The sequence below is a fragment of the Phalaenopsis equestris genome, unplaced genomic scaffold (assembly GCF_001263595.1).
Source record: "Phalaenopsis equestris unplaced genomic scaffold, ASM126359v1 Scaffold000761, whole genome shotgun sequence".
NCBI lineage: Eukaryota > Viridiplantae > Streptophyta > Magnoliopsida > Asparagales > Orchidaceae > Phalaenopsis > Phalaenopsis equestris.
In genome coordinates, this window is record NW_018165201.1 from 1894570 (window position 1) to 1916167 (window position 21598).

General features: G+C 33.4%; 2 protein-coding genes across 4 annotated transcripts in view; both read right to left on the bottom strand.

Moving 5' to 3' along the window:
* LOC110030790 (branched-chain-amino-acid aminotransferase-like protein 1) overlaps window positions 1-14655 on the bottom strand; it is a 106518-nt gene extending 91863 nt beyond the window's left edge. The window contains exon 1 of one of the 2 annotated variants that reach the window (XM_020733707.1): window positions 14469-14655. In XM_020733707.1, the coding sequence (XP_020589366.1) occupies window positions 14469-14552 (84 nt within the window). In that variant the 5' untranslated portion in view covers window positions 14553-14655. The remainder of the gene's footprint in view (window positions 1-14468) is intronic. The other variant, XM_020733708.1, reaches the window with a different exon arrangement.
* A 5568-nt stretch (window positions 14656-20223) lies between these two features.
* LOC110030777 overlaps window positions 20224-21598 on the bottom strand; it is a 32440-nt gene continuing 31065 nt past the window's right edge. Inside the window, exon 7 of one of the 2 annotated variants that reach the window (XM_020733689.1) lies at window positions 20224-20474. In XM_020733689.1, coding sequence (XP_020589348.1) covers window positions 20382-20474 — 93 coding nt within the window. In that variant the 3' untranslated portion in view covers window positions 20224-20381. The remainder of the gene's footprint in view (window positions 20475-21598) is intronic. The other variant, XM_020733690.1, reaches the window with a different exon arrangement.

Sequence of the window (21598 nt, forward strand, 5' to 3'; positions counted from 1 at the left end):
ACCCGACAGCGTAATCGACTCGTGGACAACGAAAATTTCTAAAAAAAAAATAATAAGTTTTGATAAACCCTTTTCAAGCAAAAACGTACTTTTCTACGAAACAAAAATTGATAACTCTTCTTTGCATGTTTAAAATTTGTGTGCATGTCAAAAATAAAAATTTTAAAAATACATTTTAAATTTGATTGTCCGTCTGACGAATACATGTTTAGGCTGGGAAGTAGCCCTCTAGGTGAGGTTCAGGACACACTTCTAGACGAGTGGCAGGTTCTATACATTCGGGTGACCGAGTAGCCTTCATAGACCCTCGAGTACATATACATATATCTGAGTCTAGCCCTACACAAGTGTTTGCGGTCCCCCTTACCTGAACTTTTTGTTTTATCGAAGCTTTGGACAGAGCACTTGTGTTTCTTTTCGTTTCTTTAAGATTTCTCCGAGATTTTTGAAGATGTTTACTTGAGTCTTTTTCTCGTTGATTTTCTCGAGTTTTCGGTCATGAGTCGTCGTTACACTTTTCTTCGGATTTCCTGGACGGCTTTTCTTCCAGATTTCGCTTTTTGCAATATATTTCAGCTTGTTATATTTAAGAAACAGTGGATCCCACGGGCGTACATGTTTGTTTTACATTTACAGCGTGTTATTATATTCATGTTCTTGTCTGCTACTGTTTTGTACAGCATGTTATATTATTCTTGTTTCTACCCGCTATTGTTCTGTAAGGTATGTTACACTGTTCATTTTACTGTACTTGCTACCGCTCTATAAAACATGCTATACTGTTTCTTTTACTATACCTGCTATTGTCATGTATGACATGTACACGGTTTCTTTTATTGTGCTTTCTACTGCTTGCCCTGTACTGCACATTTTTATATTACATAGCCTTAAACATGTCTCCTTTCCATTTAGAATGTTTAGAGGACTATTACCATAGGGTCGTTTGATTTGACATCATAACTAGAAAACTTGAACTCGTCACGACAAGAAGTTTGGAGTTAACGCGGTCGGCAGCAAGATCATCTTCAACAGCAGAACATGTCTTCCCCAACAGCTATTCCTAGAATTAAAACAATCCATAAGATTTAGAGGTTGTTCGCCTAGTACAACATAAATCCTCAACCTTTTCGTTAGATATTTGTGTAGCTCTGTTGTACGATCTAAGCCCTCACTCGTTTTAGGATTCCGAGACTGTCGTTCGTTATGATCTAAATCTTCACATCTTTCAGGCTATTTGTGTGAGTGTTTCACACGAATGTAAGCTCTAATTAAATAAAACTGGCAGGATAAAATATTTGAATATTTCTCTTCGAAACAGAAGTCAAACCATATGGTAGACTGGGAAGCCACCGATGGTCTCCTCTGGATCTGTGGCATCCCCTAGTTTTTGTTCCTTTGGATCTTGTAATAAATGTTCCAAGCTTGAACCATTCCTTTCTGCACACCTCTGTGTCCGATTTCGTTGAAAAGTCCTATCATTTTGAAGTCCTTGAAGATAATTTTTCCTGATTTTTATCGAGAGTATTCTTAAGTGATTTCGGTCATTTAAGATGTAATTAACTATAGAGGTTTGCCCTTATAGGAAGATTTTCTGAACCCGACTTAAAATAAACCCTATTTAATTTTTTATATTAAATAGGGGAATTTGTCGGCAAATAAAATGGTTTCGCAAACCAAATGGACGTCATATATATCTTAGTTTAATCTTAGTTTATCTGATCGAGTGTCTTGTGTTTATCCCTCGGGATAGATACAAGGTTTGAGAGTGCTCTTTCATTTAAACTGTGAAAATTATGGGGTCAGTTTGATTTCATATTTTTCTAAACTTAAATCTATATGTAAATTAAAACGTCATTTCAATTCCGGTAACCGACAGCTTCTTACGGGCAACTCCCCCAAACAAACAAACCAAACCATCCCCCCACTTTTCCCCGCCGACAGGCATGAAATAAATAAATAATTAAAATCATAAAATTATAATATTTTTAAATTAAAATTTAATGATATATTTAACAGAAAAATATATAATTAAAATTAAATTAAATCATTTAAATTGATTTTTTTATTCTAAAATCTGAGATTATTCTCAACCATTTGATCTCATCAACATTGCTAAATTTTATTCCTAATACAAAACTAATTACATATATTGCTAAGTGGCTAACCCTAAATCAATGCATTCAAGAGCCGCCCCTTTTTCTTTCTTGTCGTGACTTCTATCGTGAGGATGAGGCTGCGATACGAGGCAAGGGGGCGAGGCGCCTGTGAGACGTTTTCTTTCCATCCCTAGGGCTACAACCAAAAGGTGAGAATTTATTTTTACACTCGATGAAGAGAGGCTGCAAAACCTGCGATCACCAATCATACTGAGAATTTTTTTTCTTTCTAGCTATTATTTTGTGGATTCTAAAATTCTAACCAACCAAGAGTTCTTCAAAATGTGATATTTTTAACTCACTTTCCTTACAAGATCTGGATCTATGCTTAGTTGCAAGCATTTTTTTTTTGTTCTTAGAGCAATTGGCTATCGCCACTAAAATTTTTTTATCTAGATTTGTTATAAAATTATTGAGTCAAAGTTTGAGTGTTGCTATTACATTTTTAGATCTTTTTGGTTTTTGCGATTTCTTTTTGGATTTTGTTTGGGGTTATCATTTTCTTTTGAGGACCTGGTTTTCTGCAACTTATAAGGATTTGTCGTTCTATTATAATTGAAGAGATTATTGGCTAACTTCTTCAAGACATGTTTGTTTCTCAAAATGTACATAAGTTTTAATGATTATATAACTCATCACATTTTATTCTTGCAATGTATGCTTCCCTAATTGGCTTTAGGTCTGTTTTGTGACCTAGATGACTTTTTTTTGTCACCTACAGGCTACAGTCTTTGAGATTCTCTTACTTTTAGAATTACAAATGTGATTATGTAGTGTTTTTTTTTTTTTTGACTAATCTATTTTCTCTGCATTTTTTTGTTTTAGATTTGCAGTCTGTTGCAACTCTATTCACCTTTCAAATGCAAGAATATGTTTTATCTCAGCCAATTCATTTTTTTCTCTTTTCAACCACCACATTTCCTTGCTCTACTTCCCCCTACTTTCCCGTATGCATTGGAGCTTTAGTGAACTTTTGCATTGCTCTTTAAAGATTACTTTATTTTCTATACATTTATTTTGCATTTTCATTGGAGCTTTAGTGAACTATCACGAATAAAATTCATGATTGTTGAGCATAAATGGTTCAACGTATTGCTGAAAAGTTTAAATCCAAATTATAAGAGGGTGCCTGGAAACACAATTAAAAATGATTGCATGAAAGTATATAATTTTGAGAATGATAAGTTAAGTACTTATCTAAAAGATATACATGGGGTTTCATTGCCTTCTGATTACTATACTTCAAACCAAATAGTGAGTTATATGTGTCTAACTATTCGTTACATAGATGATTGTTAGAACTTGCAGAAGAAAATCATAAGTTTTATTGAGTTATAATCACCCATAGTGGTACATATATTTGTGATGCTATTCCTTCTTGTTTAAGACTAGAATCTTCGAGATAAGGTTTCTACTATCACCTTAGATAATGCTAATAATAATGATATTGCAATAAATTCTCTTGAAGCCAATTTTCAATCAAGAGCGAAGTTGTATTTTTATGGGCATTTCTTTTATGTCAGATGTTGTGTGCACATTTTGAACATAATGGTTCAAGATGGATTAACAGGGATTCAAGATAAAATTCATCTTCTCATAGAGTTAATAAAATATCTCAAGGAATCATCAATGAGGTTACATAAGTTTGTGGAGCCATCTAAGCAGCTGGGAATTCTTACATCAAAAGGTTTGTCTATTGATGTGCCAACACAATAGAATTCTATTTTCTTGATGCTTGAGTATGTTTTTATTTATCGTAATGTGTTTAATCATTATGCTGCTCAGGATAGTAATTTTAGGTGGTTGTCATCTAACTCAGATTGGGAAAAATATGAGAAAATTAGAAAGTTTCTTGCAGTTTTTTAACAATGTGACCAAGATGATTTCTGGTTCGTACTATCCAACAACAATTATCTTTCTTCCTATTGTAATGCATGTTAAGAAGTTATTAATAGAAGAATCTACTTCAACATATGAGTATATACAAAAAATGACTGCTATCATAAAAATTAAATTTGATAAATATTGGGGTGGTGATTGCAACTTGCTTATGTCAGTGACAGTTGACTTGGATCTATGCTTGAAAATGAAGTTTATCAATTTTACATTTCCAAAAATATACTCATCTTCTGAAATAGAATCCAAAATTCAAGTTGTTAAAGATGTTGTTTGGGAGTTATATAATCGGTATGTAGCTGATGTTGCTAGCTCTAACTCAACACAAGCTAATAGATCTTCAAATTTGCCAAATGAGACATTCTTCTCAAAATTTCTACTGTATGACGAGATTTGCTGATTATATTTTTTCATCAGGTTATGTTCAACCACCCAAATATGATTTGCAAATTTATCTTGAGGGCTTACATTTGTGTAATACAAATCAATTTGACATTCTTGATTAGCGCAGGTTGAATACACTTAAATATCCATGCTTGTCCAAAATGGCTAAGGATATTTTAATAATTCCAATAACAATGGTTGCATCAGAATCTGTATACAGTACTGGTGGGAGAGTTTTAGATGAATATAACTCTTTATCGACAAATATAGTCAAGCCACTTGTTTGTGCAGCGAGCTGGATTAAATCTTCTCAAAGAGCTGTTAAAACTCCTTTGATAATATTTCATGTTTTTAAAAATTTTTAACATATTTAACTTAGCTTGTCTCATTATTTATTTTATATTATCATTCTTTTACTATGTTGTGCAGCAAGAGTGTATGGAAGAAGATAATTTATATATCAAATTACCCGAGTGAATGATATATGAATGGAAGCCTACCTTAAACTTTGATTTCTTTGAAATTTGAACTTTAGTCATATAATTGGGATCAAACTTTCAATTTTGTGAGATGTATAAGTATTTCAGAACAGCTTTTATGCTATTCATTAGCATATATTTGTTTTCGCATTTTTATTTTGTCACAAGTGAAGATTAGTTGAACCCTTTTTGCACTTTTGGTATCTGTGGATGTCTTGGTAAGTTCGGTTCTCTTAGTAAGTGCGGTTCTCTATTTGCAGCTTTGGTGGGTGATTTTTTTTGCAGTTTTGGTAAGTGCGGTTGGAAATTTATACATGTACTTCTTACACGTTGAAGTTCTGAATTTTAAAATTTATGTTTGGTTGGAAAGTTATACATGTGCTTCTTACAGGTTTAGGTTCTGAATATTAAATTTATGTCTAGTTGGAGATTTATACCTTCGCTTCTTACATGTTGAAGTTCTGAATATTAAATTTATGCTTGGTTGAAAATTTTTATTTGTTCTTCTTACATGTTTAAGTTATGAATATTAAATTTATGTCTGGTTGGAAATTTGACTGTACCATACACATTATGGGGGACATCCTTTCATTCCATCCTTTTGATTTCTTGTCGTATTTATTTTGGAAAACTATAGAGATGGTTCTTTTTTTATGAAAACAAGTGAGCTTTATTGTGTTTTGTGAGCAATGATGTTCTCCAACAAAATCAATATGACTCAACCGACTACAGAGTTGTCTTCCACTGCTGATTGGACTTGTACACTCACACATTGAACATTGGATTATTGATACATATGCCCCTATGTGTAAATACATAAGAGTTGGCTGAATGGGTAATATGTATGTAAATGCCCCAAGGTGTTAGAAATGTAAATACATAAAAATTGGGTGTCATGCATGTGAATGCTCCTTGAATATTTCTGCTCCTAGAATCAGGTGGATTATAAATGTATGGAACAATACTTATATGTTGAATAGATCAATTATCTAGTAGCCAATCATCTATTAGTTCATTTTGAAATTCTGTTAAACTGTTAGTTTTGCTTTCATGTCTTCTGGCACGTGAGTTGGATAACTGGTAGTCATGGATGGAGCCAAATGATTAGTTGTGGACGTCTCCTTTAGTCCGATGGGGTGCAGGTGTCAAGGAGGCCTGTTAAAGAATCAAATTTCATGTTGACTGGATCTTCTGAGCTCACAGGGTTTCATAACTTCTAAATTTTTATGGCTGCATTAGACAAGTGTTCATTTGATATTAACTTGAATGCAAATTTTCATTTATTTATTCTCCTTTTGCTGCTCTTTTTTTTTTCATGTGCAAGAAATTATTTTGTCAAAAGTATATTTGAAACATTTTTGATTAATGCAATCTTAAGTTCTTGATATTTAAATATTGCTTTTACGCATTCATTTTTTCTATTGTCGATTATGAGGGCTAAATCATTCGTCTGTTACTTTGGAATTTTTTTATGCTACCAATTTAGAAAGAACTGGAATCTGGATGGAGTTCTCCACTTCATACTTCGATTGGATTATGGGCTCTGTTTTTTTTGTGTCTTATCCAGTTATACTCACTTGGTTTTTTACAGAATTTGTTCATCTTTTAATTTTTTTTTTTTGGTATCAAAAAGAAGTTGAACTTATATTTTGCAGCAGATTTTTTGTTCAATCTCTTTTTTCAGCAGTTGATTTTTTATTTTATCGACACTGCTCTTTTTCTGCAGCTGATCTTTTAATTTATCTACACTGATTTTTTTCTGCAGTAGATCTTTTTGTTCAATGTCTTTCTTCTATACTTGTATTTAACTTAATATAACCTTTTTTCTGTTCTTTTTTAATTTATCTTTCAAGCAGGAGATTTTATCCTAGGGGCATATCGTGGCTCCATGGGCGTGGTTGCAAGCATGATTGTTGGAGTTAATTGCAGCCCTCTACAAATATAATTTATTTTTCCAAAGTGGGCAATGAATAATTAATATTATAATTTAATGTTGTTCTCTTTTTTGCTGCTTTTTTCAATAGGCAAGAATATTTCCAAACTATGGAGAATTGAAGATTCAAGAATTGAAAATTATTATTTTTTTTGTAATATAATTGTAAATTCTAATGTATCATTTATTTGTTGCCATCTCAAGTGTCAATTTTAGATTTTAAAATCAATTTTGTATTTCAAATTTAAGTTTTATATTATAATGAAGAAGAGTTTTTTTCTTCTTTTTTTGTTGTTAAATTTGAGCCTTAATTTTAAACTTGTACTTGAAATCTTTAATTTCAATAATGTCGTTAAAGTTGAGCCTTAATTTTAAACTTGTATTTGAAATCTTTAATTTCAATAACGAAATTTTTTTAATAATTAAATAATGAATTGTTTTGTTACTTAAACAATGATTTTTTATTATTTCATCAACTAAATAATTAAAAGTATTATTTTTATAATTTATAAAAGCTCATTTCGAGCCTAAAACGAACAAATTGAACTTAATTCAAACCAAACACGAACACATTGTTGACGAGCTTATTTTGAAAAGGTTTTAAATCAAACGAGTCTAGCACGAACAGAACCTGGGCTCGCTCATGTTCGATTGGTTTACAGTTCTATGTCGATTGGCTTTTGCAATAAAAATATTTGTTTGTTAATTATTGATTGGGTTAACTCCGGTATCATTTGGTATCAAAGCTAGTCTAACAGGATTCCTATCCTAGGGTTTCTAGTATCCACCAACACCCAACTCTATCTCCACCCAAAACCCTTCTCTTTGCTGATTTTCCAAATCTGCCACCCAATTTTTTTCTTTCTAGACCCACATCACCCCTACACATCTTTTTCTGCCTACCCAAAGCCAAAACCAAACCCTAGCCGCACCACCAACAAGAAAATTGTCGATGACCTAATCGGGAGGAAATACCATAACTCTATTTATGAGAAATCTATAAAGAGATGTCTAAAAACTTTCCATGAAAGTCCTCCAACTGAAACAGAAGTTTGTCATCTTCAAGAAGAGATGATCCGATAGGGTCACCCGTAGTCACAATAGTGATTCACTAAATCGAAGGAATGCAGTTAATCTCTTCCACCATGCGGATTCCAGTGATGAAGAACCACTACCCTAAAGAGCTGGCCTGAAATAGCAGAGGAGCCAAAATCATTAAGTAATTATGAATTTGTCATATTTAGACAAATACTTAGATCCGTTGAGGTCATCGAGTGGCTTTAAACTGTGAAGTGTTTTTGAGTACTATGAAGTCCCAACATATTGAATGATAAAACTAGCAGCTAACAAATTAAGAAAACGTGTGTTGTTTTGGTGGGAGAATTTGAAGTTGATCAGCATGAGAGAAAATACAAGATTACTATCTGATCCAAAATGAAACAGGAGATACAATATCATTACCTGATGTTCAAACCTTAGCTTCAAAATTGGAGACCACATTACCGGTTGACGGCCAAACCTTACAAACAGAGTTCAACCCCAGGATCGAGCAACAAGAATACGCTCAGAGGAACATTCAAGCCCACGCCTGATGAAAAACTGATTCAAAATAGAGAGCCATTGAAGCCAACTAGCATTCGTAAATCCGTCCAATAGCCAGAAAGTGAAAGTGCGTCAAGTGCCTCAGTTGGGCACAATGCAACAGATTGCCCAAACAAAGGTAAAATTTATTTCACTGAAGAGGGAGTCATTGAAGAAATGAGTAATGACACAGTAAATATTAAGAAAACGAAGACACAAAGGAGTACCAGATTTCAACTGATGAAACAAAAAAACATGTAGTTCAAGCTAAGCTCATGAGAGAGACTCCAATAAAATTAGCATTGGTGGTCCAAGAAGGTACTAAGTCCGAGGAACCGACAACAGTCACATGACAACACCAGATAAAAAATTTCCAGACTTCTCAAATATATAGTCTACTTCCAAATTGACTCTACTAATGGAAGTCCAACATATAGATAAGACTCTTTTGCGCTATTTTTAAAAGATTATATGGAGTCCTTTTGGCATTAAAATCAATTCAGTAGTGTACCCACTGATAGTTGTTCGAATAGGATGATGAATTATAGTTTTTGAAATCACATTAGGATCTTTCGAAAAAAAAACATCTTACAGTGGGATCTTAATCCTTTCAGAGAAGAAAAAGAGGCCTCCATGTGGTTACACTTTAGTGTGGTCCGGTCTGCCGTAGATTTCAGTCCCGAGTTTGTTCCTCCAGATGAATTTTTTTATCAGATGAGCCCTGCCAAGTATGAGGAATGGAAGAAGCCTGAGAATTATATTATGAAAAATCTACGCCCATATGCAGCACCAGTTAAGGTTGTGTCAAAAGAGAATGGAGACTTATTCTATCAATATATGTTTTGGAATAAAAACGTCTGCGTAAGTGGCTTACCGGGAAGTTATAGTAGCTTCACAACCATCAATGTGACTAACTTGACAAAGCATCCCATAAGAAGTCAGAAATGTGGACAAATGAGGTTGAAACTCCCCCCAACCCTTGGAGACTAATGTGAGAGCCTGGGTGCAAGAAGTCATGGATGTGGGAACGTGGAAATAATGCAGGGAAATAATGCAGGAAAGAGCTTCTAAATGCGGTATTTCATGAGCACAAAACAACTTCCGCATTTTGAAACAACTAGACCAAGTTAGAGTCGGCCAGTTTTTTTCCACGAGAGATCGACATCTCCTTTCCAGAGAGGAACCCAATTCTAATCATCTAAGTCATGCATGTGTTTCTTTTGTTATAGGTTTTCAATTTTTGCTTGTATTTTTATCATAACAGTCGTCGTTGTCCCTTGTTTTCCCATCCAGGGTTGTACTGGAGAGCGAGTAGGGCTCCAGTTGTATCTTGTTCTGAGATGGTGACTCTCCTCCAAGGATCGAGTGGTGCTCCGGCTAGATCTCACTCCCGATGTGGTGTTTATTCTTCCCCATCTCCTTTGCATTCCTCCCGCTTCGCTGCCATACATTCCTTCCCACTTTAGACGCCCAGACAGCCACATCCTAGCTATTTTCCTGCAGTTCTTGTTCTCCCAACAACACCCTCCTTGTTGCCAGTACCCAAAATCATTTCTTCTATGTGCTTGTTGTTGCCATCGATCGGAATCACTCCTTTGATGTGCTATCTCAGCAACCTGGAACTATCCCCCTTGTCGCCTCCTTGTTGTCATTACCCAAAATCCTCTCCTACATGCTTGTTGTTGTTCCAGATGCCATAATCACCTATGATGTTGTTCCAGCCACTTAGAACCATCCCCCTTGCCGCCTCCTTACTATCATCACCCAGAATCACTCCCTTGATGCCCTTACTACTATCTCAACAACCCGAAACCATCCCCCTTGCCACCTCCTTGCTCCCAACCACCCAAAATCATTCTCCCTCCAGCCCTAGTTCTGTGACAGTTGCCAAAATCCTCATTGCAGCTGCTTCGGACGCTCCAGACCACCTTTAACTATTGTTCTTCCGATGTCTAGCCCACCTACCACCTTGTCGCCCTAGTTGTGTGTCATGTCGTTTGTTGTGTGTGCTATTATTTTATGTTTTCGTGGTGGTTGTTGTAATTGCATATTGGTTTTTGCGGTAATAATATTTGTTTGCTTATTATTGCTTGAAATAACTCCCGTATCAGGAAATTTAAAAAGAAACAAATCTAGAAACCTATCTCTAATTATGGAATCCATAATTAATTACACAACATAAATGGAATGCTATTATCCATGCATTATTGGATTATTGCAAATAAAATTACACAAGCTGTTGTAGATGAAAAATTGCATGCACAAATTATGAGGTTGTTGAAGATCGAAAAAAGCTAGCCATGAATTCAAGATTTTTTCAACACTCTCCCTTAAGTTGGATTGTATAAGCACTTTTTGAGTAAAGTCTTAGTGAGAATATCTGCAATTCAAAATTTAGTTGGACTAGTACATTTTAATTTTCTATATGAAAGATTAGTCTTTCTTAAATTTCAATTTAGTGATATAGATTTTTGCATTGCTTATGACAATCTGATGGTCATAGTACGCTTTTAGAGATTTCTGTCACTTGACAGTTTAATTCTTCTAACAAACTTTTAACCACATTCCTACATAAATATCAAATCTTATTGTCATGCACTCAACTTCAATATTGGTTCATTTTTTATTTATTCATGTAATCAAATTTTCTCATGCATGAGAATAATAGCCAGAGGTGTAGATTTGGTATGTTCCCAATCAACATCAATGAAAATTTATTTTTTTTTTATTGGATGCATTTTTATATAACAAGCCTTTCCTAGAGGCATGCCTTTGAATTAACAACTTTTACATCATCATCAATAGGATTGTTAATGATTTGACTTACAACATTAGCAAAGAAACCAATAATAGGATTACTGAAAGAGTCTGCACACAAGGCGTTGATGACAACCTTTATCAACAAATAGTTTATTATCTACGAACCCAATCTCTTTTTTTTTGGTTCATTAGAGTTTCTATGGGTTCATAGAAAGGCATTCAGGTTTTTTAAAGTGGATCAAGAATATGCTACTCTTAGAAATAACAACACAATGAAGTGTATAAAATCTTTTACATCAAATTTTCTTATTAATAATCATTTTAGTCAGGTTAGCTCTTTTTCAAAGTCAACTATCAACATAATATCAATTGTGTACACAATTAAAATCATCTGTATAAAATAATTTTTACTTTAGGTACACACTTGTTATAAGAGTGTGATCAGCTTAAGCACTAAGAGCAACAACATCTTTCAATGAATTTAAAGAATCTACAAAACCAAGCATATGATGGAATTGTTTAATATCACATACGCTTTTCTGAGTCTACAAGCCTCATTATTGTTTCTCTGATTTTTTTAATCCAAGTGGGATGTCCATCTATACTTCCTCCACAAGATCGCATACAGAACAACATTCTTAATATTGAATTGATCTATATAGCAGTCCAAATTTGCTGCTACAAAAAGTAAAACTCGAAATATGTTTAGTTTGGAAATTAGAGAGATTTCTTTTTATAATTAATATCATACAATTGGGGGTAGCCTTTTGCAACAAGTAAACTTTTAGCTTTATTCACGCTCCCATCTGCTTTATATTTGACCAAGATCCATTTGTACCTAACTTTTTTTTTGTTAGGAGTTCAGAAACTTCACACATAAGTACCATAATTCTTCCATTATAGCTTCATTTCACTCTAGAGTTTTGAGAGTTTATGAATATTGTTTAAGGCATGATTAGCCAATGCCTTCCCAACCCATATAAATCATGTTTTTATTGATGCACCCAAACAACCCATTCTCTTTTATGTATTTATTGATCAAGAAATTTAGAGACTTCAATTGTATTAAATTCATCCTTGTGTGTGTGTAGTTTGGTCAAAATATCCATGAAACCTTTCAACTTTTCCTAGTACTGCCCTAACTCTTGCAGGAGAATTTAACATTTTGCTTTTAAGTTGCAGCACAATACCAATTTTTTTAGTTATTTGTAATATGAGCATTTCAATCGTATTTTTATCTGTTTCTTTAATTTTAATTTACAAACAATATACATGCATGTTTAAGTACAAAAAAACATATAAATCCTTATGATGTTCAAGCTTCATGTCACTCTAAAGTTTTATGAATACAGTTTAAGACATGATTAGCCCAGGCAGTCCCAACCCATATAAATCAATGTTTTGTTGATTCAGCCAAACAACTAATTCTCTCTTAAGTATTTATTGATCAAGAAATTTAAAGATTTCTATTGTTATAAATTTATCCTTGTGTGTGTGTAATTTGGTGAAAATAGCCATGACATCTTTCAGCTTTTCCTAGGACTACACTAACTCTTGCAGGAAAATTTGACATTTAGCGATTAAGTTGCAACTCAATGCCAATTTTTTTAGTTATTTTTTAAATGACCATTTCAATTGCATTATTAACTGTTTCTTTAAATTAATTTATATAAAATATGGATGCATGTTTAAGTACAAAAAAATATGTAAATTCTTACGATATATAGCCAAAACAACACACATAGGACTACGCTAACTCTTACAGGAAAATTTAACATTCTGCGATTAAGTTGCAACTCAATGCCATTTTTTTTAGTTATTTGTTAAATGACCATTTCAATCGCATTATTAACTGTTTCTTTAATTTAATTTATATAAAATATGGATGCATGTTTAATTACAAAAAAATATATAAATTCTTACGATATACAACCAAAACAACACACATACATGTTTAGAATAATCAACCAGCTTGACATCATATTACTCAAGTTGTTCCATATAATAATAGCACTTTCCAATAAGGAAAATTAAGCATTTAAAATATTAAACTTACCTTGTTTTAAGCATTGCATTGATGCAAAATAACATACTAAGATGCATTGAGATTTATATTAACATCAAAAAATTAGATAAGTTCAAAGTTTAGCAAACAACCATGAATGGGCCGCTACAAATGAAAAATAGTACGATCGAGTTTGCTCAGAAAATTACTAACCATAGACATGTAAAAACAGAGCTTAATATGAGGATGTTAGTTTGTAGTACCATGCCAAAATCTTGCAATGTGTGTAGCCATAAATATATGCTGAAAATTACAATAATAATTTTACATGATTAATCAAATATTTATATTTCTAGAGTGATAGAGGTTATTAAATTTGAAAACTCATTTGATGTATTCAATGATGACTTCAAACAGTCAAATCTACTCAATAGTTTTCCACTTTAAGATGTGATGAGAACCAATAAAAAAAGGTAAAAGACAGTAAGAATCCATGGTTTTAGCATGATGCTAGATGCAATCGTTTACAAACCTGACAATCACACCTTTCACTAAACCTACTACAATTTCCTTCAAATATATTTCACTTTGAAATCTACTCAATATATTTCACTTTGAAATCTACTCAATAAAAAAAAGGTTAAAGTGAAATCTACTCAATATATTTCACTTTGAAAAAAGTGAAATAATTTAATTTCCTTCAAGATCTGATCTCCCTAAACCTAGGGGTTTGATGGCCTACGATTAAAATTTAACTCAAATAGAATTTAGTAAATCCTTAAAAGTCAATTTTAGAAATTTTGGTGATGGTATATCCAAATAATTGTTCGACATGGCAGTTGTTAAATCTAACTACAACTTCAAAAATTATGTGACTTGTTTTTCCAATTTTATGATTTAAATGAATACAAGGTTTAATCTATAATCTATAATCTATTTTCCAAATTTAAAAACTCACACCCCATATCCCCAGGATTCACCAAATCACGGATTTAGCCATTTAGGGTAGAACAGGACGAAAATGAAATTTCACCTGAAGAAAGATTAAATTCCATAAAGATCGTTTGACACGATTTGAGTTAGTTCTCGCTTAAATCCTGCTCAAATCTTGCTACCAAACACTGCCTTAATTAATATCCAGAGATAATAGCTCATTCGCATCATCAAATGTTTCATTACCGATAACAGTAATCAATCATCGGTGAACCATCGCTGCATTACAGAAGGAAAGAAAGCAATCTCGAATGGTTAGCTAAGCAGAAATGATCGAGTACCTGAGCGAAGGAGTACATCAGACTAGTGCTGAGAGATCTTGGAGCGGACCAACAGTTGATGACCTCCCCCTCTTGAATCGCCATTGCTCTGTTTCTCTTCACTCTCTCGCCCTCCGCTGCTTTTTTCAGTAGCGTGAAGCGTGAACACTCGGAAAAGCCACCGTAGTGGCGATATAAATCGGATTGATTTTGCTATTTTTTTGCGATGGTTTGGTTTTAGTATTAATGTGTTATTATGTATATTAATATATAGTAAATATGTATATATGTATGTTTATATATATATATATATATATATATATATATTTGGGAGAACCCCACTACACCCAAAACCACAACTTACACAAAAAACCTATAGGGAATTATAACGATCGAGTAAAAAGTTACATAGTGCGGAGGGACCTCCTCCAGAATTACATTATAGCTCCCAACAAGAAGAAGTCCAAAATACAAATGAGTAAATTGTGACCCACCAAAATCTATAAATAACATAACAGTTAATTTCCATATCCTTCTCCACATCTTAGTCTCCTATCATCTGAGGAATGATACTAAGGCATGTAATTAGCCCCAAGTGATTCGCTAGCACGGAATTTGATCCAAAGTTATATACAGTTAATTTCAGCCAAATGATGAAGTTTCTTAAAGCCCAAACCACCAGAAAGAAAAAATTGATTTGTGTAACTTCTTCCAACTAACCCAATGCACACTTCTTTTCTCACACAACCACAAAAATTTGTTAAAACATTTCAAGAAGTTTTTAGATTTCATATTGAGAACCCGCAAAGCATATAGAGGAATAGAGTTTAAGATATTTTTAAGTAAAGTAATTCGGCCACCAAAGGATAGGAATATATTTGTAAGTCATAAATTTTCTTTTTAATATTCTCCACCACATCATCAAATTGATTTTGTTTCCTTCTACCCTTAAGAAGATTTATACTGAGATACTTAAGAGATAACTCAACAAAGTTGAAGCCAGTAAATTCCTGCATCTACTTTTTCAAATAGCAATTAAAATGTTTACCCAAAAAAAAAAGTTGACATTTGACCTTATTAAAACATCATGCTCGAAGTGTCCATCAACATCCTATAAGTTCTTCTCACCACAATCTTACAAGCTTTAGTAAATACGATCACATCATCTCACAAGCTAAATGACCATCATAGATATCAATTTTGTGTTTATATAAAATTTTAGGATGGTTCAATTGCATTATAGCAATCATCTTAGAGAAATAATCAAAAGCAAAAAAAAAAAAAAATAGTAGGTGACTATCAGTCACCTAGTTTAATGCCACGACTAGATGTGAAATACCACTAAGTCTTACCATTTACAATTATTTTTATAAAAATTGCCCTTAAGCCATCTGCCAATGATATTAAAGAAATCATCTCTGAAGCCTCTTGCATGCAAAATCTCTATAATAAACTCCCAACTTATAGTATTGTAGGATTTTTTCAAATCTAATTTGATGACCAAATTATCACGTGTGTGTGTGGGGGGGGGGGGGGGGGGGGGGGGGGGGGGGTTGGTTGTTGATGGTGAGGTCATTGTAAGTCCCCTCAGGTCAAGGGTTCGATCTCGTCATGGCGCAAGGGCTATAGAATTTTAGGCGCGTTGTGCGGGCTCTCATCATGGGGCCCAAAATGGCATGGGAAATCGATATTTGGGTCTCTGCCAAATATCGATTTCATATATCTCCATTTTCCAACGATATTAATCATCTTGTTGGCGAAGAAACCTCATTTACATCTCTTGAAGATTGTGTACAAAGAACGGAGTCTTAAAATGAGATCATCTTACTTTTATGTGAGGCTCGAGAACTGATAGTTGTGCATAATGGAGGGGTGCAACTAAAATTTACCGATTAAGGGTACATAGTTGCCACCACCTCTGCACACTGAAGTTCCTCTCCATCAAGTTGATCTTTTGAACATTGCAAGCTCTATACGTCCATCCCCAGTAGTTAAGTTTAGCAGCAAGTCTCCAACACACATGGAGAATGTAGTTCGACCCCACACAGTTCGTGAAGAGTTATGATGTCTAGTGCGAGAGGAGTTTCCTCTGAGGGATAGAAGTCGTTTCTTCGCTTCGCGTGGTTCTCAATAGTTTACTCCATTGGCTGAGAAGGTCCTTCAAGACCCTATTCCAACAGGTTTTAAGCTTCCAAGCATTGAATCATATGATGGGACACTGGCATGTACAAACATATAAAGCAAGCTTCCGATGTGCTCCTTTGTCAATTTTTCCTTGTGACTCTTAATGGCCAAGCACATACTTAGTTTTGGATCATTCATACATTTGACAGACTTGTAAAATCATTTGTGGAGCAATTCACATAAATTGAAGGATTATTAAAGACTCTTCTCATCTCTGTGGGATTCGTCGAACCGTGGGGGAGTCACTTAAGGATTATTTCTCGAGGATTTCAATTAAAGCTCATCAAATCCGAGGAGTAGATCCAAAATTACTGAAAGGTATTTTCTTGGGGGCATTATATCCTTATTCTTTCTACTCATCTTTGATGGGGGCGACGTTCATGTGTTGACCTTATCCATCATTTTGAGGCATAATTTGCTATTGATGAGAATATTAATACACACAATATATAATTTGAGCGTCTTAGGAAAGCATAAGAACTTTCCCCCATAGATACAACTAAATCTTCTCAACAAAAGAAGTAAAAGCCATAGGGAAATCATGTTTTACCCCCTTGATCACAAAATCTTGAATCTCAATCAGAGAAGGAGAATAATGCCACTTAGCACAACACATGTTAACATTTTGATTGCAATTGACGATAAGAATGCTCATAAGGCCGCATTTTTTAAGGTGGATGTGAGAAATCAAGAACAATATTATCATTTCTATCAAATTTGTGGTTGTAACACTGAAACATATTACTAGCTTAAAAAATAGATTAAAATGTTAATCCAATAGGGTTATTTAGAAAAATTCATATAAAGTAAAATCCCTTATGAATAACACCCCTACTGGGGACAATGTGCCCAAAAGAAATAACAGGAGAGTCACTAGGCTGTCAAGTAAATTGGAATGATCCTAGGAGGACAATTAATATGCACAAGTCCTTTTCACTTTATATGAAGAGCTTTCACTAAAGAAATCTCGTGTCTGCCACTCCATCATTTTTCATGATCATATATTGAGAGAGTGCAAATCCTTCACCAAGATCTTATTATTATAAGTGAAATAATTGGTGAAACTTATTATAATCTAAAGAAATTCTTAACAACGGAGTGAGCTATTTTATCAATTTTCCTAGGTTCAGGGCTGACTAAGAAAAAACTGCAACCTGCTACTAGACTTTTTTACGTCTTTAATAATCAGTTCGTGAGTGTTGTGGGAATAATCACTCTCCCTGATATATTAAGATTATTCTCCAGACAGATGACTCACACAATTCTATTCATAATTGTCAAATTGAAGTCAACATACAATGTCATCTTTGGAAGACAACTCCAGCCAATCATTCATGCAGTGGTATCTATATTACACCTCAAGCAGAAATTTTTAACACCATCCGGAGTTGGCCTTATATATTGGGATAAAAAATAGCACAATCATGTTACCTCAGACAAGCCTAATTGTGTTTGTCAGTGACTCTCAATATCTAGAGTTTTGACATATGAGATGAAAATATATTTTAGCGGGCTTCACCAGTAGAGAACTTGGTCTGTATTTCTTTGTCTGAGAAACGTTTTTCATGGATAATGTTGTTTGGGTCCTTTCCGTCTAATAAGAAAAACTTGGAATATGTGAAATTTCTCCATAAAAATTAAGATGTATTTGTCTAGAGTCCGACGAATATGCTCGGGATTGATCCTGAAGTAATACGCACTCGATAAAAATCGAGCCCATGTATAAGCTGATTATTCAAAAGAAGCAAAATTTTGTGGAAGAACGCCAACAAGAAATTGATCAAGAGGTCGATAAGCTTCTCTAAGGTAATTTCATATAGGTGTTACATCATCCAATTTAGCTCATGGCATCGTTATGGTGAAGAAGACTTTCAGAGCATAAAGGATATGTGTCTATTATACTGATCTTGATAAAACTTATCCAAAAGATAATTTTTTTCTTCCTTGAATAGATCAATTAGTTGATTCTATCTCGGATATCAAATGGTCAGTGTCATGGTTGCTTATTCTGGTTACAATCAGATCAAAACAAATCTCTCTCATTTTACGATGTAAATTCATATTTAATAGAACTGATAAAATTAAGGATTTATTCCTTTGTCATTTGCGAGCTCCATCTTTGACACACATATTTATCGGATTTACTTGATTTGATAAATCCTATTTAACGTACATCCACGTTGCACACAGCCTAAATAAGATTTAGTAAATCCAACAAATTCGGATTTATTTATATCCACGTAAATGATGATTGAGATGGAGCTTGTAGCACGACGTAATAAATCCTTAAATCCGCCTCACAATCAGTAAATCCAAATTTACATCGTAAAGGAGACAAAAAACGAGAATATTTGATTTAACAGTGCATTGAATTTAATATTCATTTTCTTCGTGTTTGTCCGAATTTAACATTAAATCCATGACCAAATCCTATTACAATTATCCTATCAAACACCCCTAAATCAAATTAACAACATTAATAATCTTTAATATATATATATGTGTAAGATAGATACGTTGATTATATTAGAAAGTAATGAAGGGCGTGGGGTCTATCATATGAAAATATAGTTATTTTGTTTAGAAATTTAAATACTGGCTATTGCATATTAAGTTAGTTGGGTTTGGTTTGACAAATTGTTGGACGATTTTCAAATATAAATTATAAGAGTTAATGCGTATAAATAGTATGCGCAATTACATAATTGATGTTGCCAACAACCATAATAAAAATATAATTGCATAAATATAAGTATTGTGTGTTAAATATTTAAATCTTATAACCCCACTAAACTTTATCATTTACAAAAATCATCATGTCCAATCACAAATCACACCACATTTCATCGTTCACAAAATTCACGAAATCCAATCCCAAATAAAGCTGGTTCAACCAAGTTCATCAAATCCTCCAATGCTTGGGGTCAACTTGAAAATGGATTTGGCAGATTCAGTAAGTTCTGTAAATCCAAATTTATTAAATCCTCCAATGCTTGGAAAAAATATTACATCAGGACTTTGCATGTAGAGTTACGTGCAGAGTTCAATGAAATCACGCCACCGGAGAATATTAAAAAAAAAAATGACCCGGTAAATATTCCTCCCGTGTTATTCAGGTGTTATTCAAGTGTTATTGTGTTATTATAACATCAAAAATATTCTCATAACACAATAACACATGAATAACATATAATAACACCTGAATAACACGGGAGAATATTCCCTGTGTTATTTGTGTGTTACTTGTGTTACCAGGAATATTCTCTTGTGGCGTGATTTCATTTGACTCCTCTGTGGCGTGATTTCATTTGACTCCGCACGTAATTCTAAGTGTGGAGTCCTGATGCAATATCTTTTCCAATGCTTGGGGGCTAATTGAAAATGGATTTAACAAATTAAATAAATCCTGTAAATCCAAATTTATCAATCATGTCACCACCAGGTTTTTACAAAATCCAAAATTTAAGACAAAACTTGTAAGAAATTGGATTTACAAAATCTATGATTACAACAAATTTAAGGAAATCATGAATATTTTTTACTTAAACAATGTTTTTAGGGTGGCATTTACATGCATACCATACAATTCTTATGTATTTACATATCTAACACCTAAACTTCTATAATTGCATGCATGACACTCAAATCTCTAATATTACATAAACAAACAACAATATTGATAAAATGAAATAGACTTGGTTTCCCACAGAAACTTTTGTGGCTAAACAATTCCAGAAAATTTATATATAGTCATAGAACAGTAAGAGATAAGGCAGCAGAGCGCAGCTTAATACCATCATCTTTCCATTTCACCTGTGGCGCAGCTGCTCCTGCAATGTATGTCTGGGATATACAAAAGCAAGCAGACATCAACAAAACTTAATTTTTTTCAACAAGGAGCATTTATTCTTACATACTACACAATTCCCATGTATTTAAATGAACACCTAAACTTATTTTTTACATTTATACCCCCTCAAATCTTTCATATCGCATCAAAGGCACCACTATTTAACTCTTAAAAAGTGAAATGCACATTTTCATGCATGGAAAGGGAGGGCATATGTGTAAGAACTGAAGTTTCGGTGTTGGGTGTTAAAATACATTAGAATTGAGTGGCATGCATATAAATCTTCCTTTCAACAATCATATAAGATTTTATTATAACAGAATGAGTGATAATTTAAAAATTTAGCAATGCTCATTGAAATTTATTCAACGTCAATGCAAACATTGAATCCTCAAAATAATCCTAGTATGCGATCAATTTCATCTCAAGTACCATATTTTATCTGATTTAGTTTATCAACAATGCAAAATTGATTCAAAATTATTTCACGTAAAAACTGTAAAGCAGAACTGATCCCAGTTTAATGCCTTGATTATACAAAATTGATCTCAATTTAGTTCCCGAGACACCATTTTGGATCAATTTTTCAAACCTCGTGGAGCTAATTTAAGAGATTAGACATTTGAAGATTAAATTGGCTACACATGTAGGGGCTTTTCGGGAATTTAATTGTTGAAAAAATCACATAGTGAAAGAAGAACTTCTGTTCTTGTGAGAGTATCTGAGTTACAGCCCGACTAAACCATACACTTAACAAGAGTATCAAAATAGTCCTTCGATTATATAAGTGAGGGCATTTTAGTCCTAGAGTCTATAAAAATGTCAAATTAGTCTTCATATTATTTTAATATGTGCTGAAATAGTCTCAAGGAAGGACTATTTTAGCTCTCATTAAGAGAATATGGGTACTAATTGATACTTTCATAAACTTTGAGACTAAACTGGCTCCGTGCAAAGAGTCAGGGGACCATTTTGATACATTTTCCCTTAAAAATAATAACCCAAATTTTTTTCTAGTTGCAAAATAAACATAAATGATGCAAGGCCACATCTTTGTATCTGTCTTCATAGCTTACATCAAAGCAATTTGAGCAAGACAACCATAACATGCAAATGA